The sequence below is a fragment of the Rhipicephalus sanguineus genome, chromosome 4 (genome assembly GCF_013339695.2).
Source record: "Rhipicephalus sanguineus isolate Rsan-2018 chromosome 4, BIME_Rsan_1.4, whole genome shotgun sequence".
Lineage (NCBI taxonomy): Eukaryota > Metazoa > Arthropoda > Arachnida > Ixodida > Ixodidae > Rhipicephalus > Rhipicephalus sanguineus.
In genome coordinates this window covers 204,436,297-204,457,482 of record NC_051179.1, presented here as the reverse complement: position 1 = coordinate 204,457,482, position 21,186 = coordinate 204,436,297, and the positions used below count along the sequence as shown (strand labels likewise).

General features: G+C 47.0%; 1 protein-coding gene across 2 annotated transcripts in view; it reads left to right on the top strand.

Annotated features, from left to right (window-relative positions):
* LOC119391042 (lysosomal-associated transmembrane protein 4B) overlaps positions 1 to 21,186 on the top strand; it is a 570,375-nt gene that overhangs the window by 50,141 nt on the left and 499,048 nt on the right. For both annotated transcript variants that reach the window (XM_049415030.1, XM_037658739.2), the window contains exon 2: positions 14,533 to 14,623. In XM_049415030.1, coding sequence (XP_049270987.1) covers positions 14,533 to 14,623 — 91 coding nt within the window. The remainder of the gene's footprint in view (positions 1 to 14,532; positions 14,624 to 21,186) is intronic.

Sequence of the window (21,186 nt, the reverse complement as noted above, 5' to 3'; positions counted from 1 at the left end):
ACGATTTTATTTGCATTCCACCATCGTGTGTTTTAACGGTTCATATTATGTTCAGAAAAACGGCATCTGCATCGGCTCATCTGTGGCCCCGGTTTTGTGCGACATCTTTCTTTCATCCATTGACAAACGCATTCATGCCAAAACCGACAACAGCAGTGTTGTTAAGATTTACAGATATGTTGACGACTATCTTGTGTTTTTAAGTTTACCCGACAGTAGGCCTTGACGTAGCTGTTGCAGAATTAACTAACATTTTTTTAAAAGAATCTGGCGGACTAGAATTCACTTCGGAATTGCCTCAAGACAATTCCATTCAATTTCTGGATGTTAAACTTAGTTTCACGAAGGACCACCTGTGCTGGATGTATAACCCTAGGACTAAGAAGAGCCTTTTGCCGTATGACAGCGCACATTCTAAGCTAATCAAGAGAGGCATAGCTATCACATGCCTCAATTCAGCTTTGATTAAGTCATGTGAGCACCGTCTTGTTACGGGATTTAGTAATCAGATAAACAGGCTGAAAGACGCTCGATTTCCTCCCTCCGTTATCACGGGTGTGTGCGAAAGCCTCTTGCAGAAGTTGAAACGTGGAAGTGCAGGAGCCAAAAGAAAAGATGAGTACGCACGTAATTCCCTACGTTCACCGGCTCTCGCACAATATAAAGAAGATCGCAGCCAGATATAGTGTGCGCATTGTATTTTCCGCTCCATGCAAACTGGCCAGGATTTGCCCTTTGATGGCGGATAAGCAGCCGGCTGCTTGCTCCAAGAAGCACGCCACGCGATACACCGAGTGTGTCAGCAATGTGGTTTATAATATTCCCCTAAGCTGCGGTAGGGTGTACATCGGCCAAACAGGCCGGTGTTTCAACGATCGTGCAAGGGAGCACCGCTTGGCGGTTAGCAGCAACATGGGCGGGCACTTGGCTGACCACTGCAAGCGCTGTGGTTGTGCGCCACACTTCAGCCAAACCACGTTTCTTAGGAGAGCAAACAGCCGCACTGAAAGGGAGACAATTGAAGCGTTTCTAATAAAGAGGGCAGGTAGCCAGTGTGTTAGTGCCCCTTCACTCGATCTAAGCGAGAAAGAAGCTATCTTTTTGAAAGATAGCATTTAGACATGTAGAGTTTAGATTGTGCGCTATTCATTTTGCCTCTCACTAGGGTTGGCACGTGTTCATAGGTGCTCGCATGTTTTCATAGTTCGATCGCGTTAGTGCAGTTCCGGCGCATGCCTTGTATCTGTATTTATGGCTCATAATGAATTGTTAGTTCTGCGATGACTCAATTTCTGTTATGGGATTACCTTGTTCGGCAGCGTATACAAATCGGCGCGGTTTCTGAGAATAAACAGTTGGAAGTTGGCGCCCGTGTCTGTCTGTTCGTGTCTTCGCTTCGTCCCCGTATTCTTTGCGTCATTACAGTTTTTCCTCAAGTTATGAAGCAACTAGCTCAGCAACAAGCCCTGTGGACACTGGGTGGTTCGCGCACAGTAGGCTTAAGCTTTGTCAGCGAGCCATAGTGCAGACTACTGAGTTTTGGTGGCGACGTACGCTGAATCACCTCCCGAAGGGTGCCTGAAGAAAACTGCTCAGCCGACCCAGCTACACGTCTTAGGAAACGTAGACCTTCCTGAGGGTATTTCCAAGACTCTCAAGGAAGGCCCCAAGTTTTCCGTACCACCAAGTCTCCGTGTCCACGAGCTGCTGGCCTTGAATCGGCGTGTGGCCAATTGTGCGGATGGTGACGACCGTGATAGATGCCTATTGGAGGGTGTTGATTGCCTGCTGAAGACTGTGCAGCGTACACATCTTCCCAAGGATACGACTGGGCAAGTGGTCACATACTTCAGTACAAACAACCTCCAACTTCTGCAGTCCGACAAAGAGGGTGGCTTTGTCGTCCTGTCGGCCGAGGCGTTTCGTGAAAAAGGTGCACAAGCTATAGCCAAGAACTTTGCCCGAACGAAGGCACAGCCAAACAAGGTAAAAGCTAAGGCGATCTTGCTCTGCAAGGATCTGCAGCTTCAAGTTCTTTCAAAAGCCATCAGTTCCTCGAAGCGAACCGCGCTGTCTGTGTTTTTCAGTGTAAAAACTCATAAGGTCGACATGCCATTCAGGTGTATTGTCAGCGAACGGGAATCTTGGCAACAAAATGTGAGCAAATTTTTACTGAAGCATCTTAATGCGCTTATAGTGGATGACCCTTTTCTTGTTAAGAAGTCAAATGATGTTTCACAGTTCTTGATAGGCCTAAACGAAGGTGGCAATGCTTTTTCTATTGATGTTGAAGATTTGTTTTATTCGGTTCCCCACGCAGAGTTGTTTTTAGTTGTTAGAAGCTGTATTGAGCAGAATGGTGTTCTTGCCTTTGAGCGCGCCACTGGCATTTCCCTTGACAACTTTATGACGTTGCTCGAATTTTATCTATGTTCCACGTTCGTGTGTCACGATAATCAGTTTTATATTCAAAGAAAAGGAATCTGCATAGGTTCATGCGTGGCACCTGTGTTATGTAACATATTTTTAGCGGATTTTGACAGAGAAGTGGCTCAGGTTATTGACGATGCTGAAGTGAAGATTTTTAGGTATGTTGATGACTTTTTAATCATTTTTAAAGCTAACCCTTCTTTGACACCACTAACTCAGTGGATGAGGTTTTAGCTGTTTTTAGACAACAGGCCAAGGGTCTTTTATTCACGCATGAGCTTCCTGTTGGTGGTGTGTTGCAATTTTTAGACCTGATCGAGTCTCACTTTCTCGGAGACGCACATATGTTGGACATATTGCCCACGTTGACGCAAGGCACTTCTTCCTTATGATGCCTCGCATTCCAAACTTGTCAAGAGGGCCGTTGCTTCCATGTGCCTGGAAGGAGCGCTGGTGAAATCTTGTCCTCATCGAATGCAGGAAAGTTTCAATAATGAGGTCACGAGGCTGTATTCAGCCGGCTACCCTGGTTCTGTCGTTGTTGCAGTCTCGGAAATCCTCCTTCAGAAACTGAAGGGATCGAGAAGAAATAGGCAGCCGATGGAAAAAAGGCCCATGGTTATGCCATATGTGCACTAGGTTGCTCACAACCTGAAGAATGTGGCCAACAGGTACAAGGTACCCTTGGTGTTCTCGGCGCCCCGCAAGTTGGCTAGCCTGTGCCCACGAATTTCTTCTGCACCGAGGCCCTCCCCGTGTGGGAAGAGGCACGCAAGGCCCTTTGTCGCCTGCTCGGTTGGCGTGGTGTACGAGATCCCGCTTAGTTGCGGTAGGGTATATATCGGCCAAACAGGCCGGTGCATAAACGACAGGATGAGGGAGCACGAACTTTCGGTGAAAAATAAGCTTTCAGCACATTTGCCTGTGCATTGTAGTTCCTGCAAGTGTGAGCCTGGGTTTGCCAGTGTTTCCGTTCTTGGAAAGAGTAAAGATGTCTTAGCGCGTGAAATTATGGAAGCATACTATATTAGAAAGAAAAAAGAATGCTGTGTTAGTGACACATCTGTTGCTCTGCGCGGGGGTGAATTTAGTTTCATCGATTCATTTTTCGATTAGTTAATCTTGTTATTGCGGGTTTCTGGCGAGCGTGTGAGGCGATGTGCGCGCGCAGGGTCGCTGTGGTTATATATGACGCTGATGTTCTGGGAATAAAGTTAGTTGCGAGTGACGCCCTTTCTGTCCTGTCCTTACTTTTTCCTTGATGGTACGCGTCTTTTTGGTTTTTCAGTAAGCATGTACCAACTAGCCCAACAAAAAGTTCTCCCAAGTCTTGTGTTTGATGTCGACGTACATGGCCAGCATGTCAGCTATGATCTTATTTAGACGCTCGATGAGGCCATTGGTCTGTGGGTGGTAGGCTATGGTCCGGCGGTGGCTTGTTTCGCTGCCTGAATAAGATTGCCTGAATAAGATCAGCAGTAAACGCGGTACCTCTGTCCGTGATGAGGACCTTTGGGGCGCCATGACTTAGGACGATGTTCTCAACGAAGAACTTGGCTACCTCGGCGGCACTACCTTTGTGCAGGCCCCGTGTTTCGGCGTAGCGGGTCAGGTAGTCGGCAGCTACGACGATCCACTTATTACCGCAAGTCGACGTTGGGAACGGCCCCAGGAAGTCCATCCCAATCTGCTGGAAAGGTCGCTGAGGTGGCTCGATCAGCTGAAAAAAGATGGTTGATCCCTCCTTCATAGGAATCGGAATAACACGAAAGTAAAGCGTGCCCTTACAGAAGTAACTGAATGTTTACAGAAGTAACTGAACTGGATATAAGAGTTTGTACAATGTATATTGATGTCTGGCAGCTATAACACCGTTTACCGTGTACTTAGCTTTAGGTGCCCGTTAAAGAACCCCAGGTGGTCGAAATTTCCGGAGCACTTCACTACGGCGTCCCTCATAATCACATCGTGGATTTGGGACCTTAAACCCCAGATATTATTATTATTATCATTATTATTATAGCACCGTTTAACGTGGATGCACCCACTTTGATGATTGGTGGTACATCTCCATCCCGAAGACTAACGTCCTTGTTAAACGATTAAACAAACCCTTGTGGTAGCTGTAGTAGTTAACGGTGAAAGCGTGATCAGAGAACGAGGTGTGACTGCCAGAAGAGCGTCGCATATTGGACGCTGAACTTGATCGCCATCCCGCGGCATGTTAAAATGTGATTGAACACCACGGCCGGACTAGAGGGAAACGCAAAGCGCGTCCTGCCGCCCCGGTAACCCAGCCGCGATTTTTCTCAGGGCGAGCGCGTAGGCGGGGAACGCGGTGTTACAGCCAGGTGAGGCAGGCGCGCGTCGCAGAGCTATTTTTGGTTTGATTAGCGTGATGCTATGATTGAGGCCGACGCTTTTACGACGCTTGGGGTAAGGTCGCCACCTCCCGGTGTGTTAAGGCATTGACAAAATTGAACTTCTATTGAAAACGCGCCGAATGGGACGGGCGTGTAACGCGTTGCAGGTGCTAATCGCGGAGGCCACAGTAATGACGAATTACATTTACTTTAGCGCTCCTAGAGGGCAACATCACACCGCTGACCGGGAGAGTGGTAGATATAAAAGGCGCGTTTGTAAAGCCTTCAGAGTCTGTGACCGTGGCGCAGTGGATAGCGTGCCCGGCATCTGTGGTTGCGGACTGAGCGGTCGTGGGTTCGATGCCCGTTGACGGAACTTTTTTTCTTTGACATATGATCGTGTAAATTTTTTCTACGTCATTTCCGTGACGGAAATACGTCACTGAAGTCTTGGTGGACCCCGGCATAAAACACTTTCGTGTTAAAAGTCCTTCTGGTCTGGTCGGCGGCGTCTTCCGTCGCTGACAGTCTCGGCAAGTCTTTACGTAGTGGGTGACGTCGGTAGTGATGCGAGGCCTGTAGTAGTTGTATTCTCGCGAGCGTGCGGGAAACACCGAGGTATTCAGCCGTCGGGTCGTCGTGTAGGACCTAGAGGACTTCGGGTCGCAATTCTGAATCCACCACGAGAAGGTACTAGGCGTGGTACTAGGCGTAATAGTGGTGAGAAGTTCTTTTGGAGAACGCCGTTGCGCAAGATAACGACGCCAGTGCTCGCTTGAATACTTTCGGAACGACGGCGGTCTTGCTCTAGAGATATTTCATAAGACTTCGAGTTCCGTGTCGGATCGCTGTCGTTCAGCGAAGTCGTCGGCACTTATGGTTCCCAAGAAGCAGTCATCATCCTGGTCTTCTTGCGACGGCGGGTACACGGGGGCACGAGATATGCAGTCAGCGTCGAAGTGTTTTCTTCCGGACTTGTAAACGACGCTAATGTCGAATTCTTGAAGTCTTAGGCTCCACCGTGCGAGGCGACCTGAAGGGTCTTTCAAGTGAGCTGGCCAACACAACGCGTGGTGGTCGCTCACAACTTTGAAGGGCCTGCCGTACAGGTAGGGGCGAAACTTGGAGGTAGCCCAGATGATGGCAAGGCACTCCTTTTCTGTTGTGGAATAGTTGGAGTCTGCCTTAGATAGCGACCGGTTAGCGTAACTGACGACCCTTTCTATTCTGTCAGTCCTCTGCACTAGGAGGGCTCCGAGCCGTACGCTGCTTGCGTCGGTGTAGATTTCCGTGTCGGCGTATTCGTCGAAGTGCTCAAGTATCGGCGGTGTCTGCAGGCGTCGTTTCAGTTCTTGAAATGCTTCGACTTGCGCCGTTTCCCACCTGTATTCGACGTCAGTTTTCGTGAATTGCGTCATGGCTCGGCGATCCGTGAAAATTTATTGACGAAAAGTCTGTAATAGGCGCACAAGCCCAGAAATCGGCGTACGGCCTTCTTGTCGGTGGGTGGCGGGAAGGCAGCAATCGCAGCTGTTTTCCGCGGGTCCGGGCGAACCCCACACTTGCTAATGACATGGCCCAAGAACAAGAGTTCGTCGTACGCGAAGCGGCACTTTTCTGGCTTTAGGGTGAGTCCGGAGGTCTTGATTGCTTGAAGTACAGCTTCAAGGCGCCGGAGGTGTTCGTCGAAGTTTGAGGCTAACACGACAACGTCATCCAAGTACACAAGGCACGTCTGCCACTTCAATCCTGCGAGCACGGTGTCCATAACACGCTGGAACTTCGCAGGTGCCGAGCAAAGACCAAAGTGCATGACCTTGAACTCGAAGAGGCCGTCTGGTGTTATAAAGGCGGTCTTCTCTCGGTCTCTCGCGTCGACTTCGACTTGCCAGTAGCCGGTCGTGAGGTCCATCGAAGAAAACTACCTCGCGTCCTAATGTCGATCAAGGGTGCCATCTATCCGTGGGAGAGAGTAGACGTCTTCGTGATTTTGTTCAGGCGGCGATAATCGACGCAGAAGCGCAAGGTTCCATCTTTCTTCTTCACTAACACCACTGGTGACGCCCACGGATTCTTTGAAAGCTGGATGATGTCGTCGCGTAGCATTTCGTCGGCTCGTTTCTTTATGGCCTCGCGTTCTCGCGTCACGGGCTCTGGCGGAGTGGCCTGGCACTTTCCTCTGTTATGATGCGGTGTTTTGCGACTGGGGTCTGCCGAATTCTTGACGACGACGAAAAGCAGTCCTGGTATTGCAGGAGCAGGGTTTTAAGCTGTTCTTGCTTATGCTTCGGAAGGCTCGGGTTGACGTTGAAAGCTGGCTGGGGAGCTTGGTTCGTCGGAGTAGGCTCGGAAGAATTGGCGAGGGCGAACGCATTGGTGGCTTCCACAATTTCTTCGATGTAGGCGACTGTCGTGCCTTTGTTCACGTGCTTGTACTCGTTGCTAAAATTCGTGAGCACCACTGGTGCTTTCCCTCCACGAAGCTCGGCTATTCCTCTTGCGACGCAAATATCGCGGTTGATCAACAAGTGCTGGCCTCCTTCAACGACGCCTTCCAGGTTTGCTGATTTTTGAGTGCCGATGGAAATGATAACGCTGGTGCGAGGGGGGAGCGTGACGGGGTCTTCCAGCACATTCAAGGCGTACTTTCCTGGATGTGTGTGCGGTGGTAACGCTTTTTCTGTGGATAGTGTTATCGACTTGGATCTCAGGGCGATGACTGCGCCATGTAAGCTTAAGAAGTCCATACCAAGGATGACGTCTCTCGAGCACAGCTGTAGCACAACGAAGCTCGCGGGATAAATCCGGTTGTTAATAGTGACGCTCGCTGTGCCGATTCCCGTCGACGTGACTAGGTGTCCTCCAGCCGTCCAAATTTTGGGGCCTTCCCAGACCATCTCGACTTTCCTCAACTTCGTGGCGAATGGTCCACTGATGACAGAATAGTCGGCTCCGTTGACACATCGTTTTAGTATTTGATCGCGTACCTACATTTACTACACGCCGTTCAGAGTGAAGGTGCCTGAGTTGTCATCGTCTCCTTTTTCGTCGTCTCTATTTAGCGTATGTTTTGGTGGCAGAATGGTAATATCAATATCATCCACGTTTACTGTACTCTCCACTGCATCCAAAGGGTCGCACATGCCACGGAACAGCGTCCTTATGAAGCAAAACTAAGTACTCATCCAGGAGGACAACTGAAAAAAAAAAGGCAAATTGTGACTGCTATGTAACGCCCAGTGTTTTATATCAGGTACACCAAAGTTTGAACGCATGTTACGTTCTGGCAGAAAAAGCTAAAGATATCGATGTTCATTTTTACAACGCCCAACGTATCTACTAAAGACCGTAAAACTAGCAGTGCAAATGGGCGACCATAAATGAATAAAACGAGTCTGTAGCCTGTCTGCAGCCGTCAGAGCACCAGCGACGTTCAGTCTAGACGTATGGCGACCGCCTCCACACTCGTCCCTGTCTCTTGCTTCTGCGTTGCGACAGGAGGTGGTTGGAAAGGAAAACTGGAGAAGCCTCGCAGGCGAATGCGAAGCATTGTGCGCTACGCGAGCGCAGCTTTCGCGCCAGATCCGGCTGCGCAGGCGATATCGCGAGGAGAAAGCATGCCAAGTGCTGATGCCTATTCCGAGTTTGGTCGGCTCGGTTAGCGCTCCAGCGTGCGCTCGACCTCATTTATTTGTAAAGCCCGAATCACACGTACGCTGGCCGAGCGCGCGCTGTACGTTGGCTGTACGGGCTCCGGAGACCGCGCATGCGCAGACGAAGCAAGCGCGGCAAAACGCGCTCGGTACGCGAGTATTCGCCGCGACTGATATCGACCTTCAAACGGCGCGCGTTCCGAAGCGCTTGGAGCCCTGGAAATACGCAACTGTGGCATGGCTCTTACCAGCAGCGGCTGATGATACACATCATGTGAAAAATGTTAGTTCTTATTTACTTTTGCATGCATCTAACAATAAAAAAGGTAACAGAAGGACGTTTTGTAAGTATTCTGATGAACTATCAGTAATGTTTACGAAACGATGTCTTACACGTATGAGGAAGCGGGCGCAGGCGCCCGCTCGCGTGCGCCATCGCGCGTAGCGTCTGGGTGGAAACCACAATAACTCGCCGGAGACGCCCGGGCTGCGCGCGCTGACGCGCTCCCCGTGCGCGTTTGGGAGCGTACGTGCTGTTCGGGCTTAACGCGCTCATGCTGCGGCGTTCGCGCGGTTACCTTGCGTGGTTGCGTCATCATCATAAGCCTGTCTACGCCCACTGCAGGGCAAAAGGCCTCTCCCATGTTCCTCCAATCAACCCGGTCCTGTGCTTTCTACCACGGCCGCTAAATAAAAAAGAGGTGCGGCCTGCCGAACGCTCTTTTGTGCCGGTGACAGCGCTAGTTCTTGCTCCCGCCGCCGCAACGCTGCACAACGGTAAAGAAAACCCGCTCTCACAGGCGGCCAGCCGGCTGCGTGCATTCCTTTTAGTGGTCATTACAGTGGCCTCACGTTGACCTGTGATTGCCTTTCGGCTAAGTATGTGCAAGACATGCCAGATGACGTATCAGCATGGTTTCCGTTGCGGTTATTGCTGCTATACGCGGGAGGGGCATGCTCCCATGAAGACACACCTATAAGCGTGCTGTACAGCGCCGCTGACGAAGGGATGGATGAATGTAAAACTCTATTGAACAATCGTTCTTTCTTTTAACACGAAAGTGTTTTATGCCGGGGTCCACCACGGCTCTACTGACGCATTTCCGTCACGGATATGACGTTGTAAAATATTAAGACTAACATATGGCAAAGAAAAAAACTATAAGAAAAGGTTCCGTCACCGGGAGTCGAACTTACGACCTCTCGATCGCCAGCGCGCAGCGCGAAACGACTCCGCCACAAACGGCACGTTCTCTGCTATGCTAACGGCAAGCTATTTATGTACACCATTCGCCGGTGGTGGTACTCAGAGATCGGCGGTACAGCGTGTTTTCGTTATCACTAGCGAGATGGCGCGAAGGGCTCGAAGAGCGCGCTTTAAAAGTCGTCCCCCACGCGGATTTGCGCGCGCCTTGACAGGGCGTGGTCGCTCGTGCGGGCGCTTATCTCGTTATCTCGGTGGTTTGTACGTCTTGCGCTCTGCCTGCAAGTTTCCGTTGAGAGCACGAAGGTCACCTCGCTCACTGCAGCGGCCGCTTTTGTAGAAGGAGCGAGCTGCTCACACAGAAATAAGTTACAACTGTGACAGTTCGCGCTCATCCTGTGTATGTTCGTTCCGCGCATCCTTTCTGCTTGAGCAGCGCATTGCAAGTTTCGAGCGGCTTGCCGTTTTTCGCGTAACATTACAATTTGATGCTGTAGCATTCATTCCTTCGCGCTTGGGGCGAAAAAATGCGCAATAAACGCTCAACTACGTCTGTGAAGACACGTTTCGCTTTCGTGTTATACCGATTCCTATGACAGAGGGATCAGCCATGTTTTTTTCTTCTACTGGGAACAAAAGTGGTCCACTGCTGTTCGTTGATGTCCTCAGTCGTTTGAATGCTCTAGCTTTTGTTATCTGCGTGGACGAGTTCCTCATTGCGAGGGTTTTTTAGAGATGCGTGATTACTTTCTGCTCTTCAAAATAAATTAGCGTGACATGGAATATCTCCCACGTGTACACTTGCTAAATCTGGTGTATATCTGCTTCGCATTGCACTAGTAAGTGCCATTTTTAAATGACACCCGATTCAAACATGAGTTGTTACCATTGAACTGCATTACTGAAATACAGTAAATGCAAACGTCTTGCCTACATGTTGTAGTAAAATGGCAAGTTGGGCGAGTTGGCGCGTACTCACGTCCTGAAGAAACAGCGCAGATGAGAAACGAAAACAAGAAATTGCGGAAAGACACACAGCGCTGCACACCGAACTGGAGGTTCATTGGGTTTTAACTCTCGCGTTTTAACGCGGTCTTCCACGGCAGGGCTGTGTAGGCGGCCGTCCAGTCCAGATAATCCTTCCGCGTTCGACGTCATTCCACTCACCAAGCTTTCTGTTTCAGCAACTTCCGCACGCAAGGGATTGACAACTTCTTTTCTTGAGCTTTGGCACTCGTCTAGTTAATATTGTTTGCTGTTCGATATGGAACCAGTAGGCAAAACACGAACAAGTGGTCTACCTTTGAATGAGGACGCGGCCAGCTTGTAAGCTGGAAAAGATGAAAATATGGTCGACACGGCTGTCGGTCGCAGCACCTTGCGCTCTACCTTGAAGTCATACTGCTTGAAGTGACCGAAGTGAATGTGCGACTTCTTCGCAGTGACCGATCTCACCCACGGCGACAGGTCTTGGCATCGCAGTTATGGTGAAATGTCCAATCACATTAGGCACTCACTGAGCCAACGCAACAAAAACACTTGCATATTTTCTACCTCGTAAGCAAGCGTACGGCTGCTCATTTCCAGCAAGAGCGTTTGCTTGCGCTCGCCCGAGCCAACGCCCCGAGCGTTCGCTTACTAGAGGCCGCGGTTTACCGATGTGCAGCGCCCCCGCGGTAGCGTCTCAAAACTCTGCATGTCACGCGTTCCCCCATTGGAAACGCACCCATTCGGCAGGCCGCACCTATTTTTTATTTAGCGGCCGTGTTTCTACTGCCACGTTATACCTACAAATTTCTTACACATAATTTTCTGTCTCCCCCTCACGCGTTTGCCATCTCTTGGAATCCAGTCAGTTACCCTTAATGACCACCGGTTATCCTGCCGACGTGCTAATTGCCCGGCCCATATCCATTTCTTCTTCTTGATTTCAACTATGATGTCCTTAACCCCCGTTTGTTCCCTGACCCACTCTGCTCTCTTCCTGTCTCTTAAGGTTACAGCTATTATTCTCCTTTTCATCGCTCGCTGCGTCGTCCTCAATTTAAGTTGAACCCTCTCTGTAAGTCTCCAGGTTTCTGATCCGTAGGTAAGTACCGGTAAGATGCAGCTGTTATATACCTTCCTCTTGAGGGATAGTGGTAGATTACCATTCATGATTTGATAATGCTTGCCGAATGAGCTCCATCCCATCCTTATTCTTCTAGTTATTTTACTCTCATGGTTCGGCTCCGCGGTTACTACCTGTCCTAAGTAGACGTACTCCTTTACAACTGCCAGTGTCTCGCCACCTATCGCAAAGCGCTGTTCTCTGCCAAGATTGCTCCACAGTACTTTAGTTTTATGCATATTAATTTTCAGACCTACTCTTCTACTTTCCGTATCCAGTTCAGGAATCATGAGCTTTAATTCGTCTCCCTCGTTACTCATCAATGCAATGTTATCAGCGAATCGCAGGTTGCTGAGATACTCTCCATTAACTCTTATCCCTAATTCTTCCCAATCTAGGGCCCTGAAAACCTCCCGTAAACACGCGGTGAATAGCATCGGAGAGATCGTGTCTCCCTGCCGTACGCCCTTCTTTATTGGGATTCTGTCGCTTTCTTTGTGGAGGACTATAGTGGCTGTGGATCCGCTGTAGATTTCTTCCATCATGTTTATATAGGCTTCGTCGATGCCCTGATTCCGCAGTGCCTGCATGACTGCTGATGTCTCTACCGAATCAAATGCCTTCTCGTAATCTATGAACGCTATGTAAAGGGATTGGTTGTATTCCGCGCATTTCTCTATCACCTGATTGATAGTATGAATATGGTCTATTGTTGAGAAGCCTGTACGAAATCCTGCCTGGTCCCTTGGTTGATTGAACTCTAATGTCGAATTAATTCTGTTAGCAATTACTTTTGTAAATAGCTTGTAGACAACGGACAGTAAGCTGATGGGCCTGTAATTTTTCAGGTCCTTGACGTCCCCTTTCTTATGGATCAAGATGATGTTGGCATTCTTCCAAGATTCTGGTATCCTCCCCGTCGAGAGACACTTTGTATACAGGGTGGCCAGTTTTTCTAACATAATCTTTCCACCGTCATACAACAGGTCTGATGTTACCTGATCCTCACCAGCTGCTTTGCCTCTTTGCGTTCCCTTTAGGGCTTTCTTTACTTCTCCTGTCAAGACTGGTGGGACGTCAGATTCCTCTGGGCTATTACTGCTTCTTATGTTATCATCATGACTGTTTCGGCTGCTGTACAGATCTCTGTAGAACTCTTCCGCTGCCTCAACTATTCTATCCCTCTTGGTTATGACCTTGCCTTCCTTGTCCCTTAATGCATACATCTGATTTTTGCCTATGCACAGTTTTGTCTTCATAGCTTTGAGGCTTCTTCTGTTCTTTAGAGCATGCTCAATTCTCTCCATAATATGCTTTCTTATATCGGCTACTTTACGCCTATTGATTAACTTCGAAAGCTCCGCCACCTCTATTTTGTCTGTTGCATTTGAGGCTATCATAGCTTGACGTTTCCTAATGAGGTTTTTCGTCTCCTGGGATAGCTTACCAGTGTCCTGTCTAACGACTGTACCCCCGACTTCCACTGCACACTCCTTAATGATACTAGTCAAATTATCATTTATTGCGTCAACGCTAAGGTCGGTTTCCTCGGTTAAGGCCGCGTACCTATTCTGGAGTGAAACTCTGAATTCCTGTACTTTCCCTCTCAGAGCTAGTTCATTAATCGGCTTTTTGCGTATCAGTTCTGCCGTTTCTTCCTCACGTCTAGTTGGATTCTAATCATATAGTGATCATATAGTGTTGTGGCTGGCAGTGTCCTATATTTTAAGAAATACTCGCGTGTGTTGAAGTGACTTGGGACATTTTCAATTGTGCGTAGGAACTCTTTTTGTAGAACGTGTATTATGTGTAGATTTCCTTGAGTAGTGGTGCCCCAAACTAAATGACAGTAATTAAGTCTGGACTGAAACAAACTGTTGAAAATTAACATCATAACATTCTGTGGCAGTCACTACCAATCACTTGAGACAGTTTTGTTGCTAGGCAATCGACATGTGCATCCCAGCATAATGTTACCTGAAAGACGACGCCTAATCTTTTAAAGCTGGATACGAGGGCGATGGGCGAGGAATTTAGTGTTATATCTTTATTAACCGTAATCTTTTTATTTTTACTGCGAAATAACATAGCTTTTGTTTTATTTGTATTTAATTTAAAACTGTTCCGGCCGCGGCGGTCCCATTTCGATTGAGGCGAAATGGTAGAGGCCCGTGTACTTAATTTTAGGTGCACGTTAAAGAACACCAGATGGTCGAAATTTCCGGAGCCCCCCACTACGGCGTCTCTCATAATCATATCGTGGTTTTGGGACGTAAAACCCCAGATATTATTAATTTAAAACTGTTCTGACGTGCCCATTCGTCTAACTTCTGTAAGGTAAAGTTGGCTTCATCTATTAATTCATCAACCGAATTCCCTATGAAAAAGATGCTAGTATCATCAGCGTAAATACACTTAACTAACTCAGAAATCAACTATGTAGCTCAACAACGCATTTTTGAGCTAGACTGACTGTTGCGAATATCTATAGAAGGCATCTCGTTTCCACGCGCACTGCTTTCTGCTTTTTGAAGAGAAATAATTGCGCGCGGTAAACAAGGACTAAAGAAAGCCCAAACATAGACACACAGCTTTATTGTGTGCCTGTTTTCGTCCTTGTTTTCCGGCGCTTTTATTTCTCTTCAATGTTGGTTACCAACGTGCCCAATCTGCCACATAGGTGCTTTATGCCGTAACTTAGTAAACCTTAGGGTATTTCAGGTATGCGAGGATTTCTATGAACAGACTTTGGCATATTTTTCTTCTTCTTAGGTCTGTCGTGTGTTGGCATCTGTCGCTTGTGTGGTGCTGCTAGCATCGTACGCGCAGGAGAACCATGCAGAGCAAGGAGGGACGGTCAGATGTGAGTATCAAATACTTTACATCCAATGCTTTTTAGATGGAACCGACAGCAAATTTTGAGCTGACAGAACATTTGCTACGTTGTGGTCAGCTGAATGTTCGTTGAATACCTGTTTTAGAGCCTACAGTTATGCTAATACATCGCAGGCGGATCGCTCTGCTAGTTAGATACCCCCTTTTACTGTAAGGGCGAAAGTTTTAGCTTCGTGGTGCATAAAAATAAAACTCCAACACTCCGACCTGCAATAATCTCAAATATTTCGACTCAGGCAATCTCAAATCAATTTTCTTAGGAATTGCTTTGCATACGGCAAATAGCACAGGTCGCCTTTTCGCCTCTGTGAATGATCTCAAATTTAGCCGTCACTGCACGAGGTGCTTTTATTTTATGGCACTCTTGTTCTCATAATTCCCCATAACTATCTGCCGTCCCTGGCTACATTTTCCCATTGCTTAACATCCATGCAGTTCCTCTTCACGATCGCCCATTATGTCGCCCCTCAAACCGGTGTAAGTATGCATCCAGGTCGTCTCTTTTGTCGTCAAATGGAGCCATTAACTTTTTTGGGTAGACTCGCGTCGTTCTCTGAGGTTCTCTTTCTACTTTGGAGCTCCTATCACCTGTGCTCATCTCGCAACCTCCCTCCAAAGTCCGCTGTTTCCACAGGAGGAACTCTTTCTCGCGCTCAATTCACCTCTTGTCGCGTTCCTCCTCTTCACGCCTATCCTCGCGTCTCTCCGCTCGCTCATCCGTCAGCCTCTTTTCCTCGCGATCATATAGACTCATCGCGTCCTCACTCGACATGCCAAGCATCGCAGCAAAACTCTAATATCTTCGTCAAGTCCATTCTCTCTGCCCCACCGAAATCCGTGAGATCCACAACAAAGAAATAAGAAAAAAAATTGCAGTGGCTTAGCTCGGCTATGCCAGGATATACGTAGAGTTACCAAAGGTTCAGCTGAATATTCTGAGCTTTCCAGATTGCCTAGGATTAGCTTGATTGTCATGCTTACTGCTGCTCCAATGACACACACACGGTACACGTATTAGGTGGCACGCGCGTATTTATTTTTGCTCAACGTCAGGCTGCTTCTTCATTCTTCCTACGCTGAACCACTAATTGCAAGCAGATACTTCGGGATCCGATGACATAAGCTTCTCGGCTCTTCTGCGCCGTTGAGCAGCACTTGCGTTCTCCTTCTCCATGGCGTTACCCACCTGCAAACGCCAGTCAGAGGCGCTATCAAGCGGCACCAGCGCCAGTGGAGTGACATACCCATAGGGCCAATGGGGACGTTTTCCCGCTTCCGGCGATGGTGGCGGTTCCTGGGAGCGGTGGCAATTGACTGGATTTTGGATTTCTGCTGGAGGCGAGCCAATCCGAAAGGACAAAATCCAATATGGCCGCGCCCGTTTGCGGTCGCTTCCTCGCTCGTGGTGCCGCCGGCTTCGCGGCCGCGACGTCGGTTCGAGCGTTTGCGCACTAATTGCTACTACACTGTCTTCTCTCTTTATTGCCGATGTACGTACGTAATGTGTGTAGTTGTTTTTCTGCTTCTTTGTAGCCTCTGTGGTAGCATGGCGAATGGTGGCGAGCGGCGCCGTCGCGGCTGCATAGCAGCCGCTTTCGGCGCTCGCTCGAGAACAAAAAGCGCACTTTCTTCACATGACATTTTATTGAAGGAAACGTAAATTGCTGCACGTTTAGGCAATATTTGGGCTATAATATCGGTAATAATAACAAAAAAAAAACGAAAAAGCTTCGAAATACTGCTGTGGTAAAACCTGAATACAGGAATGCGTACATCGAGCACGCGTACAATGTAAATAGGATAGGAAAATGCATAATACAATCATATAAGCAGGGTAAGCATACAAAGAAATGCTACATCAGCAAAAATAAGTGTACACGTACGTATTGTACAGATTAACAGCATGAAGCGAGACATTTCCGCGCATTGAAATATATCGTAACAAAACAAGTTGTTGGAATGGTTGGTTCATACTGTGCAAAAGATAATGACGGAACGCAAGCCGAAGAAGACAAGCGGGACAGGAAAAACGCCTTTTCGTGTACTTTTTCTTTGCCCTGCGTTGTGGCATTGCCTTTTGAACATATACATACATACTTTTGCATGTATGTACACAGAAAGCGCAGCTAACAGTCATAGGCTTTGGCTCATGTAGACGAACCCATGGAGCATAAGTAGATCAATGGTATAATATGCTGCAGTGCTACAGCATCCCTGATCATGTTTTCCTCCAGGTAAATGTGCTGCAGGCAAGCTCACGTGATGTGAAGAGGACACGCGATGCTTTCATTTTCAAGTAATAAAGGGAGAAAAACGCAACAAAGAGCGGTCTAGACTCAGTTGCAGAGGTGACCTTTGAAATTTGTGGAAACATTGTGGTTGTGACTGGCGCACAATAGGAATGGTCACAGGTCATTAGTTAAGTTCGATGTTGTGCGAAATACTCAATGTAACATGAAATATACACGAATATAAGCATCTTATCAACGAAATAAGTAGAGTGAAGTGCAAAGTTGAACGCAGCTTCCCTCTTATTTTTCTACCAGGTATCATGTTGGATCCATCACAATGTCAGAAGATTTTCTGAGCAGTACCTAAATTGCAGATGGGGAACGCTGCATAGTTTCATCATAATGTGTGACCAACTAGAACTGCATCCCTTGTCATTCGTTGGTTCAGGAAGTGGAATGTCACAGTTTCCAAAGTTTAGTTAAACAAGAAACACAGTTGCTCTACACAAACAGTACGTTGTGAATAGTTTCAATGAGTATGGATGCATGCTTCTATTTCAAACTAACATGCATGTCAACCAAGTCGCAGCTTCTGCACACACCCCTCTGGAATCCTCACAGAGCTGAGCACTTCATCAATGTATCTTTTATGCCTGTGAATAGCTGACACCATCAGTTCTTTGCAGTCACACAACAGTCATGACCAGAGGTTTGTAATTGAAAAGTGTCATAGAGCCCCTGGGTGCTGAAAATCTTTTGGACTTTGTGAGCACCTGAATCCATGCATGCTTCAACCTTCATGGCCCGTCGCAGTGGTCTAGTGGTTACGGTGCTCAACTGCTGGCCCGAACGTAGTGGGATTGAATCCCGGCTGCGTGTCAATGGAGGCAATATGCTTGAGGCCCATCTGCTTAGATTTAGGTGCACGTTAAAAAAACCCAGGTGCTCAAAATATCTGGGGTGCTCCATTACTGCGTGCCTCATATTCGTATCATAGTTTTTGGACATAAAACCCCTACATTTTTTATTATTCAACCTATTTTTGCAACGTTTATTGTGAATTAATCACAATGTTACTGTTTATAAAGACTGCTTCAGTGTAAAACCAGTCAGTATTATCTAAATTTTGGCATTTTTTGGGAGGCTGGATGTTTGATTGCCTTCCAAACCATGTCAAGCAAACAGAAAGAAAGCAGAACGGGCAGGGTTTTCCAGTGCCTTTTGGGAAGTGTTGGCATTTCCCAATACTAAAGCAATCCAGAACCTCTGGTCATAATACTCATGCTGATAAGGGCACACAAGGCTTCCAAAAAATACAGTTAGTCGGTTAAACTTGTATAATACAAAAGTAACGCAGTAGGAGCAAAAGAAGACAATGCATTACATACAACCATAGCAGAATTATAAGTACACAAAAATATATACATAAATGTACATATATACATAAAAATACGTACATGTATAGATAAAAAAGAAATAGTGCAACACATCTAAAAAAATTGAATAGAAAATGTGTGCACTATAAATCCAATTTACATAATCATGTTCTAGAAAGGCACAGGATAATTTAGCCTGCTACTTTACGTTTTTTCCTGGCAGCAGCACTGTGCCTTGACTTTGTTTCTTGCATGTTCCTGTTTACAAATGTAATGTGCCAATGTAGCCTTATGCGGCAGAATATTTTAAGAAATTTTTCAGTGCAGCCAACTGAACAGAAAATAGCTTGCCGGATTGGCATCCTTTCCACCAGATTTTTGCACACATTGGAAAAATGTGCACAATAGTTGATTTCATGTCTGAAGGCCGAATCTAATTCCTTTATGTAATTCAGACATGATTCAGAGGTTGCTGCAATGGAACCGAAGAGTTGCTCGGGTATACCACTTTCCTTGAGTAGTGCAAAGAATTGGTGTCGCCCATGGAGAGAGCCACCATCCGCTTCAAGGAGTGTTCTCTCACATGTGCACTCGCTAGTCCTCAGTTCAAGAAAGCTCTTCACAAGAGTACCAGCAACATGGTACACAACATTTTCATATACCATGTCGTTGGCATCTTGTGAAGATGCCTGCAGATCAGATGAATCAGAGGCCTGCTGCGTGCTGTGGCTTGTGGTTGGTATGCTGCTAGGTGACAACAATGCAGATGCACTCTCCAAGTTGGTGAGGAAAGCATTTGTTGTCACCTCACAGTTTCCTTGAGAAAGCTTGAAGAGCTTGCCAATCCAAATATGGTTTAGAGCCGCCACGAATTGGTATACATTTGGTGTCTCATTGCAGCCATGTTTTTGACGAATGATTCCAAAAAAAGTTTTCGAGGGGATCTTGCTGCAATCGACGTGTGAAAAGATGAGTGAAATCAAAGCCCTCTTTTAAATCAGTCCACAGCAACAACAAGGCTTTGATTGTAATCTGCCAACCTTTAATAGTGTGCGGCTGCTTGTCCCGAGGACTACCAAAGTGCCATTGGGCAATCCAATTGATGCACGACTCAAGGAAAGCATGGTGTTCTGACCCATCAGTCATTGCATACCGCAACTTGTCGTCCTGATTTTTCAGGGTCGAACTGTTCAGGCTGTCAAAAAGCTTATCCATTCTTTCTGTGAACTGAGCTGTAAATTTAGCATCAACAGGAAGCTCTTGGATGGCAATGAGAGTGAGGAGTGCCACAGATACAGATTCACTGAATACTTGGGTGGCATACTTCACTCTCATGTCAGCAAAGGGCGTCCTGTAGATACGTTGCTCTTTGAGCTTCTTTGCCAATCTTGTTTTTAGATGTTCAGTTGGTGTGTTAGAGGCCTGATCTATGTTACGAGTTTTTTTGTAAAGGGTTTCAATGTACGCCCAGTCAGCAACCTCGGAGCCAATTTTGAGCTTGTGTTTTCTGAAATAATTCCGCGTGCATTTTATCAGGTGTGGGGTGTCAAACATGAAGTATACTTTGCGTTTGTTGACATTAAAATATGGTTCATGGAGAGAATGGATCAGCATTCTTGACAGACTGACATTGTTTGACCCTTGATCACAGATGACCACTTTTACCAAAAGACCTTTTTTTCAAGCTGCTGAATTACATCTAATAGCAGCTTGTGCATTGCAAGAGCTGACGTTGCATTGTGGGACACTGCATAGGCAACTGGCTGCATCGAACTTCTCGATATGCCAGACACAGCCATTAGAAGGGCTGTATTTGCCACACGAGAAGACCTTTTGTTTGCATCATCTGTGTAGCCAATCACTGTATCTTTTGACTGATCGTACATCAAATTTCTTTTCAAGGCTATTTCATGAAATAAAACAGAGCATGCTTTGTCTTGCAGAGGCCAATCTTTAATGATTGATTCTATTGCATCCATGGCACCTGGAATGATACCAGGTGTCATTGGGATATCTGCAAGCCAGCGCCTGAGTGTCCGCACATGTGGCAAGTGAAGCATTTCTCTGAGGAAGCGGTAGGCCTTTGGAGAATTAAAGAACAAATTGAGAGCGAATTGTTTCATTCGTTTGGACCAATGTTTTCTTTTTTGATTTTGGAAATGTACCAAGCCTGATTTGTGCTTTAAACAGTTCAAGAAGGTCCTTTGGCAAATCCGGTTCAAGCTTGTTTAAAGCCTCCTGCTGCGTTACTCGCCTCGCCTCGTTCCTTTTTCTCATCCGACCGAGTGCCTTGTGGTACCTTTCACTTCGTGAGTGAAGTGTTATCAACTTCTTTTCGGTGCGAGGGGTGTGCACAGAGCTGCGTTTTCTTTTCCCACTTTTCAGTGTTTGTTGAGTCTGCTCCGCGCTGCTGCCCTCCTTAGAAAACTGGAGGCCGCTCGGACCAGGCTCAGCTGTGAAAAAATGACATGGAAGAATGCAAAGGTATAGGCTTTCATCAGTCTTGTAGAGAGAGAAAAAATCATGAGTAAGCTATCAGGGCACAATCACAGGGCCACTAATTGACGGACCACTATGTGCTGCCATATCATTTTTCATTGGAAGCGATGTGTATTCTGCGACTGAGACAGGAATCATTTTATTCTCAAAGAATCATCCATGACCAAAGAAATATCACGGAAAGCATTGCAAAAATGAACATTTCATGAAATGCTCAACAGAGGCAATGACATTTAGAAAGTGGAGGATTTTGAATAATTCATTTCATAAATAGCTATCCAAGCCACATTTACATGAATGCACACCCTGTGCATCATATTCTGCTGGCCTATCTCGTAGAGCTACACTCATCACAACAAATCGGACAGCACAATTTTCAGTGCGGACCTTGTAGGTCCAAGTGCACCCACCTTATATTTGAAGTA